At 42.9% G+C, this 15,292-nt stretch overlaps 1 protein-coding gene across 1 annotated transcript in view; it reads right to left on the bottom strand.

The window, feature by feature from the left end:
* Positions 1 to 15,292, bottom strand: part of COL22A1 (collagen type XXII alpha 1 chain) — a 270,579-nt gene that overhangs the window by 165,646 nt on the left and 89,641 nt on the right. Inside the window, exons 12-22 of the mRNA XM_060202364.1 lie at positions 12,572 to 12,610; positions 11,812 to 11,865; positions 10,811 to 10,855; positions 9,509 to 9,562; positions 8,936 to 8,980; positions 8,634 to 8,687; positions 7,521 to 7,565; positions 6,192 to 6,236; positions 5,894 to 5,923; positions 5,588 to 5,641; positions 3,103 to 3,156 (exon numbers count right to left, since the gene is read on the bottom strand). Of these exons, the coding sequence (XP_060058347.1) occupies positions 3,103 to 3,156; positions 5,588 to 5,641; positions 5,894 to 5,923; positions 6,192 to 6,236; positions 7,521 to 7,565; positions 8,634 to 8,687; positions 8,936 to 8,980; positions 9,509 to 9,562; positions 10,811 to 10,855; positions 11,812 to 11,865; positions 12,572 to 12,610 (519 nt within the window). The remainder of the gene's footprint in view (positions 1 to 3,102; positions 3,157 to 5,587; positions 5,642 to 5,893; positions 5,924 to 6,191; positions 6,237 to 7,520; positions 7,566 to 8,633; positions 8,688 to 8,935; positions 8,981 to 9,508; positions 9,563 to 10,810; positions 10,856 to 11,811; positions 11,866 to 12,571; positions 12,611 to 15,292) is intronic.

Here is a 15,292-nt window from a genome sequence, read left to right as displayed (position 1 = left end):
GATTACAATGTCTGCCTCTTGTGCTAATCTCTAAAATAAAGGGCCCTTTCCCCAGGTCCCTTTCCTCACCCCATACTTTAAGTTTGCAGTGTCTCAATTTTCAGATCTCTGTGACTTGTCATTGTCTCCTCTTTTCCCCTTTCATAGTATCAGTGTGTGAGCGGCATTAATGAACTTTTTCAGCATGATGTTTGAATTCGAATTGATGCGGAGAAAAATGACAGGTCATTGCAAAGGGAGGAAAGATATAATTTTCTTGAGCAAGTCATTCTGTCTCAGGTTTTTCTGACTAACTGAACAGGAAGCTGCTTCTCAGTCCACACTGAGAAGCATCACAATTTGTTTCTCCTGTTTTGGCCATGAGGGAGCAGTAACCATGGCCTGGAACATTGTTAGCATTGAGAGACATCAACAGAATGTCAAAAGTGCCCAAGACACTCTGGGTCCAAGCCATTGTCATTTACCCACTAAGTGCAGCAGTAGGACAATCAGGCAGACCCCCATGTACTCCACTGACCCTTCTACTTGTAATATCATCATTCTGTTTATGAGGTCCAGACTCTGTAGCCTCAAGATCCAGACTCTAACCTCTCCAACATTTGCTGTTACTATCCTTTCTGATGTATAACTTCCTCACAGGAGTGAAATGACATTGTACTGTTGTCTTTATTTCCATTTCTCTGACAATCAGTGATTCTGAACATCTTTTATATAGCTGTTAGCTCTTTGGGTCTCCTGTTTGGGTGGTGAATAAAATGGAGTTTGAAGGAATCATGTTAAGTGAGATAAGTCAGAAAGAGAAGGATGAAAATAGGAAGATCTCACTAATGGGCAGAACTTAAGAAACAAGAACAAAAAGTAAAACTTGGGACTGTTTTCCATGTGTTGTGCCAAAGCAAAGGGCTCTGGACTGCTGATGCATGATGGTGGAGAAGAGCTTAGGCTTGGGGTGAGAGTGTTTCGCAAACATCTATCATGATGATATGAGAAATTCTATCTATGTGTCTACAACTGCACTGAAAACCATTAACCTGCCAAATTAAGATACATACATATATATATCATTTCTCCTTTAAAGATGCATGCTGAAATAGAGACGCAATGATGGTGTAGTGCTTGGGATTGCTTCAGATCTACTCACTGGTATTCCCTTAATATGTAATATTTATGTCTATACACATATACAAGTGTCTACTTTTATTTCTTGAGGACCAGGGAATAAGCATAACAGCAGTTTATCAGATATGTACACCTGAGACCCATAGGTCCCACAACTTATATTAAATAAACTTATTATTCTTTTTTTTGTCCTTTTTATCCTGTGTGTGTGTGTGTGTGTGTGTGTGTGTGTGTGTTAACCACAGCTTCAATACTCAACTCCAACTTCTTTGCATTCTACAGGGAGAGACTAAGACAGAGAAAGACAGTGGAACACACCACAGAACCAAAGACTGAACCAGTACCTTTTGGATTGGCTTTGAACCTGAGCCACATACATAATAAAGCAGGGAGACAATCTAAGTGAACTGTTTTTGCTGTCCAGAGAGACCTTCCTTTCTTTTTTAATATGTTAGTGTGGTGTTTTTTTTTTTTTTTGGTTTGTTTGTTTGTTTTTCTTTCTTTTTCTTTTTTTGTCTCTAGGATTATTGCTGGGGCTCAGTGCCTGCACTATGAATCCACTATTCCTGGCGGCCATAATTTGTCGAAATGGAGAGAGGAAGGGAAGACATAGAGGGGTAGAGAAAGATAGACACCTGCAGACCTGCCTCACCACTTGGGAAGCAACCCCCCCCCACACACACACATATGCACACACTTCCCACAGGTGGGGAATTGGGGGCTGGAACTGGGATCCTTGTGCAGGACCCTGTGCTTTGTACTATGTGCATTTAACCCAGTGCACTACCTCTCGGCCCCCTATTGTTTTTTCAATATTTAATTTATTTGTTGAACATACACATAGAGAAGTTGAGAAGGAAGGGAGAGGTAAAGAGGAACAGAAGAAAAAGAGATACCTGGGGGCCTTGTCAGTGGCACAACCCAGATGAGTGCACAAGGACCAGTGTTTGAGCCCCGGCTTAATGCCTATAAGGAAGAAGCTTCATGAGCTGTGAAGTCAGTTTGCAAGTGTCTCTTTCTCTTTCCCTGTATCCCTCTTCTCATTTTTTTCTCTGTCCTATCAAATTAAAAGGGAAATGTGGCTACCAGAAGCAGTGAATTCATAGCATAAACACCAAGCCCCAGGGGAAAGCCTGGTGGCAAAGGGAAAGAAGGAAAGAAGGAAAGAAGGAAAGAAGGAAGGAAAGAAGAAAGGAAGGATGGGAGGATGGAAGGAAGGAAGGAAGGAAGAGAAAGAACGGAAGAGGGGAAGGAGAGAAGAAGAGGGAGATAAAGAAGAAAGGGGAGGAGAGGAGGAAGAAGGGAGGGAAAATAGAGGTCCCTGCAGTATTACTTCAGCACTCAGAAAGTTTTCCCTCTCCAGGTGGGGAAGGGGGCTTGAACCTGTGTTCTTGTGCTTGGTAATATGCACTTTTAATTGATGCGCCAACATCTGGCCCCTAGACCTTCTTTCTTAAACATCTGACATTGTGTTGTGATTACTGGTAAATGAGAACCTATAAGATGCACGCAACCTAGATAAGAAAACCAGAGCTAGATTAAATTAAACTGGATGGAATACCATGAGATAATATATTAAAGTAGTTAATATTGATAAGGTGTTGGCAGACCTCTATCCTTTCATTCTACTTTTCTCTTACTTTTCCCTGAAGACACCACCTTATAAACGAATACCTGGTTAACCCCCAGGTTGGGCCAGTTCACCATTCTTCCCTGGCTACCTTCCACAACGGTTATGATCACACAAGGGCATGAGTCTCTATATCCATAACTCAGGGCATATAGAGAAATCAACTCATGGCCAAATATGTAGGAAGTACCTACAGATTCTCAATCCTATTTGATGAACTGCATTAAAATGTTCTATTCTTTTAGTGTTCATTTTAACTTCATATCGTCAGCACACTTTCTTCTGTTGACCTTCCAAAATGGAGACCAGTATGGTGAATTGAGGGATGAGATAGGGAAAAACGGTCTACTTACACGAGGACCTTGTAATCCAGGGGGTCCTTCTTTGCCTTCTAGACCCAGAAGACCCTTCAGAAGAGTGAACAGAAAAACAAAAACAGGAAGTGGTAAATACAAGGTCAACAACATAGGGTATATTTTGCTCTCTACCTCAAATTGGATGGGAAAACATCCTTATTTATTATAATAAATATACATGGGAGGGAAGACTAACAAAATATTCTTTTTTATTTTTTTTTAAAGATTTTATTCATTTATTAATGAGAAAGATTGGAGGAGAGAGAGAAAGAACCAGACACCACTCTGGTACATGTGCTGCCGGGGATCAAACTCAAGACCTCATGCTTGAGAATCCAATGCCCTATCCACTGCACCACCTCCCGGACCACAACAAAATATTCTTGACTCAGATTCTAGAGTCCAAGAAGGCCTCTTCATGCTTAAACAAGGCTAGACATTAGTAGCATCCTATTTATTAGTGGGATCCATAAGGTATTATAAAACCCCTTTCACATGTCTGAAGGGAAATATAACTGAAATTTGCACTCAGGGAGAAGCAGAGCTTGGTCTGATTTGGGTTCAAAGCTCTGTTTTGCTTTTTATTATTAGTGTGGCTTTCCGCAAGTCATTAGTATTGTGCTTCATTGGTAAAAACTGAAAATGAGCACCTTCATATAGAGTTAATGTGAATATATGTGCATATCAAAGCATGCCATAGTACGGATGTTAAATGTTTGTAAATAAAGATCTAAAATATATTTGCCAATCTATGCATGAAAGCTAACTATAAACAGTGTCCTGTATTTTCAGCATTATTTACTACAAATTTCTCAGCATTATAACAGTGTTGGATAACCCTGAACATTGAAGCTTAGAGATATTAGCAATGCATCTAAAGTTATAAAGACAAAAGGTAGCTTTTCGTTTCTTTTTAAGTGCATACAGTTATTTTTTCATGATTCTTTTATTTCTTTTTGTTGCCTTTGTTGTTTTTTTATTGTTTTTGTAGTTCTTATTGTTGTTATTGATGTTGTCATTGTTGGATAGGACAGAGAGAAATGGAGAGAGGAGGGGAAGACAGAGAGGGGGGAGAGAAAGACAGACACCTGCAGACCTGCTTCACTGCTCATGAAGCGACGCCCTTGCAGGTGGGGAGCCAGGGGCTCGAACCGGGATCCTTATGCTGGTCCCTGCGCTTTGCACCACCTGCTTTTAACCTGCTGCACTACCACTTGACTCTCAAAAGGTAGCCTTTCTGACCCTGAACTCTGTGATATTGAATTGCCCAGATATACCTGAGTTGAATTTTTTTCCTAAGCAAAACTGTATACATTTATTCTAGGGAAGAAATGGTTTTGATGAATCAGAATAACTGATTTATGGGTGTTATAAATTTTCTTCTTTCAATGACATACAGTAACCTGAAAGAGGTAGCAGTGTACTGTTAGGAGAAGCATAGTTAAACCTGTCTTCTTGACCTGTAGAAACTATTGCATTCTTATTAATTATTCCTAGAATCTGAACTCCTCTCACAAAATGATCACAAGGTCCTTTTGAATGTTCTACTGCCAAATTATTTACACATCATTCAATTCTTAACAGACAGAAACACTGAAAGACTAAGATTTTCATAGCCACTGCAAAGTCACAATCAATCAGATACATGACAAAAGCAAATGTACATGGGAAACAACACAATTGGCACTGTTTTTTCTTCCATTTTATCTGAAAGAAAACTAAAATACCAGATTGAGCACCAGAATGTCAATCACTCTCTATTTGGAATTTGATATGTGTGTTTGTGTGGAGGGTGGGGGAGAGGGGTGTCCTGAAGGCCCCTGGAGATGTATAATGTCTCACACACACACATATATATATATATATAATTATATATTATTATTAATATATAATAAATCATTATATTTCTGGTTAATATTATATATTAATATATATAATATATTATTATATAATATATAATTATATTATATTATATAATTAATATATAATTATTATATATATTATTTATTACTTGTTGTTGCCCTTGTTGTTTTATTGTTGTCGTTGTTGGATAGGACAGAGAGAAATGGAGAGAGGAGGGGAAGACAGAGAGGGGGAGAGAAAGACAGACACCTGCAGACCTGCTTCACAGCCTGTGAAGGACTCCCCTGCAGGTGGGGAGCGGGGGGGGGGGGCTGGAACCGGGATCTTTAAGTCGGCCCTTGTGCTTTGTGCCACCTGCACTTAACCTGCTGCACTACCACCCAACTCCCAATGTCTCACCTTTAAGCCCAGTTTTACACTTGCAACTGCAGGAGCTACTGCTGGTGATGCTGCCTCCCCTAGACTCATCTTCATAATGTGCTAGATGTTGACACCGGCTACACCCACCACTCAAGTGATGAAATGAGCTGCTGACATAACTTAGCACTCAGTCATAGGAATGATTCTTATTTGCCAGAGGTGTTCTGAGGAGACCCTAGAGTGGGGAGGTATGACTTACTGGAGCTCCTGGAGGTCCAGGTGGGCCCTGGTGCCCTCGAGGCCCGGGAGCACCCTGGAAACACAAGTCAGATATGGATTAGCCATTTCCATATGGTCGCCATGACCCTTTACAGAACCAGTGTTTTCTTTCAGGGTTCCCAATGGGGAATGGGAGTAAAAGTGAGTGTCATCAGTGCTGCCAGAAGGCCCTCCTCGCACACGTCTGGAAGGTTCCCTCTGAGCACGAATAGAACTCCGTGGAGAACTTCATTCTCTTCCCCTTATACTGTATGTCACACCATGGGAGAAGCCATGTTCCTCTTACCTGTTCACCCTTCAGGCCTTCTTTCTGCACCTGAGGGACAAAGCAGTCATCAGAAACAGTAGTGGCATCTCAATAGCAGTCAACCTCTCTCTCTATCCCATCCAATAAAAATGTTCACACGACATACTACAATGCATCAATTTCAGACATTTTTCAAAGCATATCTTGATTTTAGCATCAGAAATATGGTCTTCAACTCATGTCTTTAGAAGAACTGTGCTTAGTTCCATAGAGGTAATGACTCAGTCCTACCAGTGATGACTCTGCGCGTCTCACCACTGATAACAGCACTGCTTACCACAGAGCCAGGAATGCCAGGAGGTCCAACAGGCCCAACAACACCCTGCAGAGAAGCAACAGCCCTGTCAGCAGAGAGCACTCAGGATCACTTTCTGCCACTCCTCCCACCTGGCAGCCTCTCCTGTTTAAGCAAGTCCACAGGACTACTTCCTCTCCACCCCAACACATGCGCTGTCCTCACGCTTGCTTTCTCTACCTGGGATAATTTAAATCTATCTGTGTTGAATTATTTTCTCTCTCTCTCTCTTTTCTACAAGATATTCCTGTTGCTTATTGTTTTTGCTTTGTAGGAATTTTTTAAATTATTTTTTTAAATTTGTTTAAAAAAAGGAGACATGAACAAAACCATAGGGTAAGAGGGGTACAGCTCCACACAGTTCCCACCACCAGAACTCCGTATCGCATCCCCTCCCCTGATAGCTTTCCTATTCTTTAACCCTCTGGGAGTATGGACCCAAGGTCATTGTAGGATGCAGAAGGTGAAAGGTCTGGCTTCTGTAATTGCTTCCCCGCTGAACATGGGCGTTGACTGGTCAATCCATAGTCCCAGACTGCCTCTCTCTTTATTTTCTCTTTTTTAAATACCTTGTTCATTTCGTTTTTTAAAGAGATGCAGTGAGAGAGAGAGAGAGAGAGAGAGAGAGAGAGAGAGAGAGACAGACACCAGGGCACTGCTCAGCTCTGGCTTATGATGGTGCCTGGTATTGAACTTGAAACTTTGGAGCCTCGGCATGAATGTCTGTTTGCATAACCATTATGCTATCTCCATCGCCCCTAATTATTTACCCTAGTTCAGAAACCTTATTATTTTTTGTTTACACATTCATCCCAGTACCAAGAATTGGTTGTTGCTTTTCACAAACAATTTCAGCTCTAAAGCAGCTTATATGGCTTTTCAACAAAGACTGTGTACGCAACATTGTAATAAGCACAAGAGCAGTGATAATATCATTTGTCACATTCCTTGAGTTAAACCTATGGTTGTGGGATAAAAGGGGTACAATTCCATATAATTCCTACCACCAGAGTTTCATATCCCATTCCCTCCATTGGAAGCTTCCCTATTCATTATCCCTCTGGGAATATGGACCAAAAATATTTATAGGGTGCAGAAGGTGGAAGGTCTGGCTTCTGTAGTTGCTTCTCCACTGGACATGGTAATTGTTGTTGGCTGAGCTCCTGGTACTCAAGCCACCAGCTCTGCACCCTGTTCCCAGAATTCCACGTTGGGCCTCTTCCCCTACCTTCTCCTTGATTTGCTCAAAAGGACAACTCACACTGCTACTTATCTCAAGCCCAGAGCTACTTCTCACTGAGGGCGGCTTACCTTCTCTCCTTGGGGTCCAGGAATACCCGGTGGTCCAGGTCTTCCCTGAAAGAAAGTGAACCATCAGTGCAGTGAGCAAAGAATGAAGAGGTCAAGGACAATGCCACCTCAACACTGCAGCTTGATTTTCACCCCCAGAAAACGTAGGCTTCCTTAAAACCAGATTTTGTGTTGCATGCTCAGTGACAGAACATACTTCCTCAATCAACCTGAGTGTTATATCTTCTTAAGGTCCCCTTTGAAAGCTCACAGTTAGGAGCTTTGTGGTGGCACACCTCATTGAGTGCACATGAGTGCAAGGACCAGGTTCAAGCCTCCAGACCCCCCCACACACCAGGGGAAAGCTTTGTGAATGGTGAAGCAACATTGTAGGTGTCTCTCTCCTTCTCTATCACCCCTTCCCTTTTGACTTCCGTCTGTCTCTATCCAATATATAAATAAAGATAATAATAAAAATAAAGAAAGTTCACACTGGCAATGGAGTATAGAGAACGCCCTGAGTAAGCAAAGGAGTATTTCCTGTGGGAAACTGGGATATACTAAAGTGAACATGGGCAAGAAGCAGGGAAACAAACAGTCCTGATGTCCCCTTGACCTAGAAATACAGAGGGCCAAGTGTGGCACTTTTAGACCTGTGGCTATACTGAAGACTTGTCAAACATTCACACCTGAGAGCTGGCTGCCTGGACTCCACATCAGGGGTAATTAATGCAGCAGAGAAACCAAAAAGACAGAGAAAGTTAGCACAGGAGACCCTCAAGATGCTCCTTTTCATCAATATTCCCTGAGGAAGATTTCCAAGAGACCAGGACTTTGGCATGAATAGTCACACATGAGGGGCTGGGCGGTGGCTTACCTGCTTGAGGTCACAGGTTAACAGTCACAGATTACTGGGCTTGGGATGGGTTTAATGCAGTGTTCTCTGGGACAACCCCCCACACACACTGGTACAGGATAATTTCATATGTGATCATAGCTGGGAGCTGGTCATTAAACCTCCTGCAGCTGCTAACCAGGTGCTTAGATTACACCAGGCTTTGTGTGAGTCCTCACCTTGTTCCTGTCCTCACAACAACACCCAGCCCCTAGCATCATCATCATTTTCTAGCCTACCTGTTCTCCTGCCTCCCCAGGTTTTCCAGGGAATCCATCCAGGCCTCGTTCTCCCTGGAAAAAGAAGAAAAGTGAAGCAAAAACAGTGTTCACCAGGCAGGAGCTGAGTGGACATCCCCATGATGATGGTCATGAAAAGGAGAAGACAGCGAGCAAAGGCCCTGACATCTGTTGCTGACTGTGCTTAGCCCCATGCCAAGCATTAGTCTCAGCTACACACACACACACACACACACACGAGAGTCCCAGGACCCCTTTCTCTTTCTTATGAAAGAATATTGTCATTATTAGGTTACAAATACCTTTTCTCCTCTGCCTCCTTTTTCACCCCGTTCTCCCTGGAGACCCTGGAGGGAAAAAGACAAGATCAGTAACAGAGTATCTAAGTCTTTCTTCTCTGTTTAGGACCTGTCGTAGGACTCATGGGTCAACTGTCTGGGATGCTGGTGAGAATACTTCCCTATGAAGTCAACATCTACAACACAGTGTCCTTCTGCTTGCAGAGTGGGGCAGCCAACCTAGGGCCACTGAGAACACTGAATTCATCCTGTAGGCACCAAGTCCCAAGAATAACCCTAACGATAATAAAAAATAAACATTTTTAAAGGAGAAAATGGAAAAAAAATAAACAGTTTGGGACTCCATGCAAACCTGCTATTTTATTATTACAAACACAGTTTGAGAAGTGTGCACCTAAATTTGTTCTCTGGGAAATTTTTAAGTAATACACTGCTCATGTGTTTCTAGTCTGAACAATACGTCCATGCTTATCATGCATGAAAACAGAGGAGTCTTGTCATTAGCCTGATGTGGAGCCTAAGTCCTGATCCCTGGAGAATGGAGGGCCAGTTCTTCCCTGACAAGCCTTTACTTACAGGAATTCCCTCATGTCCAGGAGGTCCAGGAAGTCCAGGTGGTCCTTGGTATCCCTGAGAAATAGTATTCACGAAAAATGATTTGAAGATGGGGGGGAGGGGATGTGTGAGGAAAGGTATCATTCAGTCACTAACTGTGTTTGAAGAGAAACTCTGTTGTTTCTCACTGTGTACTGCCAGGCTGCCTGGACATGGTCTGTCAGAGAGATCCCACCACCACGTCCACCACCCTTCCTGTATTTAGAGCTTATTGCCACTCCCTGCATAGCGGGAGCATGCCTACTTTGCCAGGAGACCTGCCAGCAGTCAGCACAGTCTAGACAAGTCCCAATGAAGTACGCACAGCAGTCTGCAGCACCCAGCAGGCTCCTCAGCTGCCAGGGCCACGAGTGGCTGCAGCTTTGGGGGAATTAATTTGGACAGAGCTACCAAAATCGATGACAATTAAAACTTCATTTCCTGAGTCTATGAACATTTTAGACATTTTTTTCTTTCTTTAAATATTTATTTTATTTTTCCCTTCTGTTGCCCTTGTTGTTTTATTGTTGTAGTTATTATTGTTGTTGTTACTAATGTTGTCCTTGTTGGATAGGACAGAGAGAAATGGAGAGAGGAGGGGAAGACAGAGGGGGGAGAGAAAGACAGACACCTGCAGACCTGATTCACAGCCTGTGAAGTGACTCCCCTGCATGTTGGGAGCCAGGGCTTGAACCAGGATCCTTGAGCTGGTCCTTGACTTCGTGTCATGTGCACTTATCCCACTGTGCTACCATTCGACTCTCCCGACATTTTTTCTTTCTATTCTACTTTACTCTTTCTAGTATACTGAAATAAAAACACAGGACACACACACACACATACACATACACACACACACACACACACACACACACACACACACACACAAACACATTGCTTCTTGATTTTGGTGGAAAAAAAAAAGAATGGCATTGGCAACAACCTCCAGGAAACTCATTAGGAAAATGGTTATATATATTCTGATGCTTCCATGGCTTGGAATAATATGCATTGATTAAGACTAGGTAGCATCTATTTGAATTACTGTGGAAAGATGTTTCTGCTTTAACTAAAAAGATCAATGGCATAGGGACTGTGTTAATTTCTGTAAGAATTGAGGGAAAGGCATGTATACATGAGTAGAGATCGACAAGTCTGGGTGGGGACATGAGGAGGGGAAGAAGGGGACCCTCTGCGTATCTCCTCTCAGATCAGAGCGATGAGTTCTGCTCTGAGAGTCATCTACTGGGAATACGAGAGACATTCAGGTCAAAGAACACTTACCCGCATGCCCACCTCACCAGGCAGCCCAGGTTCTCCTGGTTCCCCCTGCACACAAAACAGTACAAGGTCATATTCCTGTGGGACAAATGGTCAGGCATTCTGAGGCAGTTCAAAACTCCTAGGGAGTAACTATACCTAGAACTCTGGTCTCTTTACAGACTTGTGTGGCTGTTAAAGGTCAGGAACTCTTCAGATGCTTTTCTTTAGGGACAAAAAAAACTGATATGCTGCCAGCATGATAAGTGTGATATTACTTCCCTTCCCACCCACCCCTAGTGCTCCTGAGTTAATAAAACCGAGCTTGGAGAGAGCAGTTAAGGAAACATTAGTCTGGTGTGGTGGAATGACGATGACGATGACTCCAGTCCAGGGAGGAGAGGTTCGGAAGAGTGCTGGGTTAGGTTAGAGATAGCTCCCCAAATAAGGCCACGGTGTGGCCACACACGTGGTTCAGGTTTGCTTGCCTGCACTACAGAGGAAGTGCTATTGTACTTAGGGACCCTCCAGTCCTGTGATACCTTGCTTTCTCGTACTCTATTTCTCTATCTGGATGAAAAAAAAAAAAAAGGGTAGTCGTGAAGTTCTATATGCACAAGGTCTCTGTCTTAATGGAAATAATAACATGATAACAACAATAATAACAACATCTGAATGGCTCTCTCAGGTGCCAGAAGTTGCTTAGGCCTCACCCTGAGGGCTCTAGCTATGAACTGGGGATTAAGGGACTCCTCCATCTTGGACCTCCCATAGAGGGCACCTCATCCATTATGTGCAAAGACAACTTCCAAAGACACAAAGGCAATTCCTGGTGACAAGAGTCATCACTAAACCTGCTACAACAATTTAGCTTACTCCAGGGACCTGAAAGTTGCTGAGAAAAAAAATGAGGCCGACCTCTGGCTCAGCACTGGGAAAGGTCATCTCATTGGAAGTCTTCTAGGTTATATTAGGGGATTCAGGCTAGGTGCTAACTTGTGGGTAGGTTGTAGGAATAGACATACCCGAATGCCCTTGCTACCTTCTCTTCCAGGAGGACCAGGTAGACCCAGCGAACCCTAGAATAAGAACAGAGCAAGAGACACTTCTTAGCACAAATAAATGTAGGTTACAAAGTCAGAAATTGTTGGTATGCTTCTAGTTCTGCTTCTGGGATCTAGTTCTGCTTCTGTTACATTGTTTGACATTGTTTGACATTGTGGTCTATTTACATGGTCTTTTCTGTTACATTGGTTTGGTCTCACTCCCCCCCACCCCCACTGGGAGATTGTGGTTTAGTCTTTGCCTTTTCATGCTTCTCCCTTCTCCCCAGCCCCCTATCCTACATAGTTCCTGAGTTCCTGATGCTGCCGGGAGGAGAAAGATGGAGGAGCACATTGTGTGGTTATTAGGTGTTGGACTGTTTGCCTGCTCATAAATAAAGATTAAACTGTGTTCTCAGCTCAGCCATGAGTTTCTGGCCATCTGTTTCCTGCCCGTGAAGCCAGCCCGGCAAAAACAATAAGAAATCTTGAATCCCTTTGGATATGTGAGTCCTGCTCCTTAATCCTCAATTCACCAGCTAACAGGTCCACCTTATCTCTTCCTGCTGGTCACTGGGTATGCTTTTGCCTTTGGAGTTAGGAGAAGACATACATAGAACCATCTGCCTTCTACTCAGATTTTCACCAAGGAGCACAAATGAAGCACACCATCTCCCAACAGGAAAACCTGCTCCCTAAGTAATCTCCAAATCCTTTGATGTGAAAAAAGAGAGAAACTCACCTTTTCTCCTTTTTCTCCTTGGATAAAAGGTCCTCTGCCCTAACAAAGAAAGCAGAAATCCACCTTTTACAACTGAATACCACATGGCAGCAGTACTCTGGGTTCTAAGAGGGTTGAAAGTTTTTTTTTCATCATGCTTGTCAAAGAGCCTGTAAAAGTCATGGGCACCTTGAAATATACCCAAAATAGACCTACTAGCCTTTTCCAACATGGAGACCCCAAATCTCATCTGCTATCGTCTTAACTTTAGGTTCCTGATTATTAAACAACTTGTTCTGCTTTATATCTTAATGTTTTTTGAGACACCAAGTTGCAGATGCCACCATGACACCAACTTCACTTAACTGGGCAGACGACCTCACCAATGTAACCTGGAACCCTACCTCTCCAGACCCCTGACCCACTAGGGAAAAAGAGACACAGGCTGGGAGTATGGATCAACCTGTCAACACCCAAGTTCAGTGGAGAAGCAGTTACAGAAGCCAGACCTTTTGCCTTCTGCATCCCATAAAGATCCTGGATCCATGATCCCAGAGGGATAAAGAACAGGAAAGCTTCCCATGGAGGAGATGGGATATGGAGTTCTGGTGGTGGAATTGTACCTCTCTTACCCTACAGTCTTGCCTATCATTATTAAATCAGTTTTAAAAAGAGAGGGAGTCTGGCAGTACCACAGCGGGTTAAGTGCATGTGGTACAAAGCGCAAGAACCCCCGATTCAAGCCTTTGACTCCCCACCTGCAGGGAAGTCACTTCACAGGTGGTGCAGCAGGTCTGCAGGTGTCTATCTTTCTCTCCCCCTCTCTGTCTTCCCCTCCTCTTTCCATTTCTCTCTGTCCTATCCAACAATGACGACATCAATAATAACAACAATAATATCTACAACAACAATAAAAAGACAAGGGCAACAAAAGGGAAAATAAATAATAAAAAATTTTTAAATAAGGAATGGGAGAGGGTTTGTGAAATAGTTTAGTTGGATAGTGTACTTTGATGCTGAAGTCTCTTCTCTCTCTCTCTCTCTCTCTCTCTGTATGTGTGTCTACCAAAAAGAAAGAAAGAAAGAAAGAAAGAAAGAAAGAAAGAAAGAAAGATGTAGGAAAAAGAAAAAGGAAGGAAGGAAAGAAGGGAGGAAGGAATGAAAGGAGGGAGGGAGAGAGGGAGGAAGGGAGAGAATGATAGCTATTATTAACCAATGCTGAATTTACATGTGCATTGTCTTGTTTGAATTGTGGTAATCACTGAAAAAGCCCATAAATATATTATTGCTGTTGGATAGGACAGAGAGGAATTGAGAGGGGAGAGAAAGACAGAGAGGGAAAGAAAAAGATAGACACTTTCAGACCTGCTTCACACCGCCTGTGAAGTAACTCCTCTACAGGTGGGCAGCCAGGGGCTGGAACGGGGATCCTTGGGCCAGTTCTCTGGCTTCGCACCATGGCTCTTAACCGCTGTGCTACTGCTACCCCCATCCCATGTAATTAATCTTAGAAGGGTTTGTTTATAGGTTGAGTTATTTTTCATGTCTTCCTTCTTTCAAAATGTTCTTCTGTATTTTAATTTTAGCACTTGAACTAAATTTAACATTTTTTTCCCCTCCAGGGTTATTGCTGGGCTCGGTGCCTGCACCATGAATCCACCATTCCTGGAGTCCATTCTTTCCCCCTTTTGTTGCCCTTGTTGTTGTAGCCTCTTTGTGGTTATTATTATTACCATTGCTGATGTCATTCGTTGTTGGATAGGACAGAGAGAAATGGAGAGAGGAGGGGAAGACAGAGAGGGGGAGAGAAAGACAGACACCTGCAGACCTGCTTCACTGCTGTGAAGCGACTCCCTTGCAGGTGGGGATCCGGGGGCTTGAACCAGGATTCTTAACTCCAGTCCTTGCGCTCTGCGCCACACACGCTTAACCCACTGTGCTACCGCCTGACCCCCTAACATTTGACTGGAGTTCATTCAAATATTTGAACACAGAGATCACTACTTTCTGGCAAATTTGGGATGCCTTTACACACAATCTGAAGATTTTTTTTTTCTGCCCCTTTTGCCCATTTTGGTTATGTGCATGTTGGTGCATTGAACAAATCTGCACATTTTTCTTTGACATCATTCACTTTTTCTCATCTCTTCTCTTTTTTTTTTAATGGCATATCCTTCCAATTAATCTGTTTTCAACTTTAGTTAAAGTGTTAAAATTAAAATACAGAAGAGTAATATCTGACAGTAATATCTGTAATATCTGACAGTGTTACAAATAAAGTATTTGCTTTATTCATTTGACTAATGGAGTGAGGCTTTTTAAGACTTTCAGATACTTTGCCATGGACAACAGCTACAAAGGCTAGAGATGAGGGCTGGGCAGTGGTGCTACCATTACAGTGCACATCTTGCCATGTACAAAGATTCAGATGCAAGCTCTTGGCCCACACCTGTAGCGGGGAAGCTTAATTAGTTGTAAATCAGGGCTGCAGGTGTCTCTCCTCTATTTCCCCCCTCCATCTCAATTTTCTTTTCTTTTTAATTTTCTTTCTATTTTTTATTATCTTTATTTATTTTTTGCATAGTGACAGCCAGAAATCAAGAGGGAAGGGTAGGATAGAGACAGAGAGAATCAGCAGCACTGCTTCACCACTCGTGAAGCCTTCCCCCTGAAGGTGGGGACCGGAAACTCGTACCTGGGTCCTTATGCATTGTAACAGGCATGTGCTCTCAAACAGGTGCC

Source organism: Erinaceus europaeus, chromosome 1 (assembly GCF_950295315.1).
Source record: "Erinaceus europaeus chromosome 1, mEriEur2.1, whole genome shotgun sequence".
In the NCBI taxonomy this organism is placed as follows: domain Eukaryota; kingdom Metazoa; phylum Chordata; class Mammalia; order Eulipotyphla; family Erinaceidae; genus Erinaceus; species Erinaceus europaeus.
This window is presented reverse-complemented; position numbering and strand designations above follow the sequence as displayed.